Source organism: Serpula lacrymans (genome assembly GCF_000218685.1).
Source record: "Serpula lacrymans var. lacrymans S7.9 unplaced genomic scaffold SERLAscaffold_13, whole genome shotgun sequence".
Classification (NCBI taxonomy): domain Eukaryota; kingdom Fungi; phylum Basidiomycota; class Agaricomycetes; order Boletales; family Serpulaceae; genus Serpula; species Serpula lacrymans.
The window spans coordinates 667274-668526 of NW_006763302.1; the positions used below are offsets into that span (position 1 = coordinate 667274).

General features: G+C 49.0%; 1 protein-coding gene across 1 annotated transcript; it reads left to right on the plus strand.

Annotated features, from left to right (window-relative positions):
* Positions 1 to 46: 46 nt before the first annotated feature.
* Positions 47 to 455, plus strand: SERLADRAFT_441993 (uncharacterized protein; the record flags this gene model as incomplete). The annotated part of the gene is made up of 2 exons (XM_007322556.1): positions 47 to 266; positions 310 to 455. 2 exons carry the CDS (start codon positions 47 to 49, stop codon positions 453 to 455), a joined length of 366 nt encoding a protein of 121 aa, XP_007322618.1.
* Positions 456 to 1253: the final 798 nt, after the last annotated feature.

Here is a 1253-nt window from a genome sequence, read left to right on the forward strand (position 1 = left end):
GGCTGAGGAAGTACGACGAGTCGGTAGAGCCATAGAGCTCTACACCATGCACCAAGGTGGCGGGTCCACCAAACAAAACAACATACCCCAGAGGCGCCCTGGGTCATCAAACCAACATCATAATCACTCTCACGGGTTCAAGCCGTTCGGGCTGCAGCCAGGACAGGGTGCTCCCATGGATATCGGCGCGGTCCAAGGCGGACAAATGCGCAGATTCAAGGGCAACTGTTACAACTGCGGCCAAGAGGGACACATGTCCCGAGACTGTAGAAACGGGGCGCAGGCTGCCTTGTGTTATCGTAACACAAGGGCGCCAGGCACGCCAACTAGAAATCGAAAAGCCGGACGATCGGCTCAACTCTTTGGCTGGCCGTTCTTACGACGAAATCCGGGCCTTCTTCTATGACCAACAGGTCAACGAAATGAAGGCTCAGGGAAAAGAATTCGGGGCTTAGGTCACTTGGGTACCTTAGCTCCTGGTAAAAATGAAGTAAACCACAACAAAGTGGCCCCTGCTCCGGGGTGTTGCACGAGCAATAACGGAATGACGGGGATGGCTCCCCAATTTGTAAATAAGTTTTAAATTTGTTATCAGAAGTATGTACTTGTATGAAGAAATGTAACTGTAATATTTATGATACTACCGCTGCACCAGCGTCTCCCTTGGAGCGTGGCCCCGGCGAGACAAACACTAGGGTGCTTGATTCTGGTAAAACAAAAATAGAAAAACATGTGTCATTCAAAATTTCTTCTTCTTCTTCTTCTTCTTTGGAGCCACCCTTTCCCGAAATCCCAAGGCGTGTGTTGATGCGCACGTATTTATTCCAAAAGGAGATCCGTTTAGACGTTGGTGTGGAAAACCTTGCCAGGGGCAAAGTACACTCAACGAGCGCACTGCTTGATTCAGGCGCTAACGGGATCTTCATAGATCAGGTCTGGGCGGAGCAAATTGGACTCCCCCTTGTAAAATTAGAAACGTCTATTCCCGTCTATAACGTTGACGGTACGCTTAACGCAGGTGGCTGTATTACACACAAATGTTCTTTTGTGGTCGAATACCAAGGACACAGAGAACGAGTCACTGCCGAGGCTACCCAACTAGGGAAGATTAATTTAATCTTAGGCTGGACCTGGCTATTTAAACACAATCCTGAGATCAACTGGCAGACAGGGGTTGTCACATTGTCACGTTGTCCCCAGGAATGTGTAAACTTGGGTAAACCAAATCATGTCCGTCACAATGAGCGTCTCGA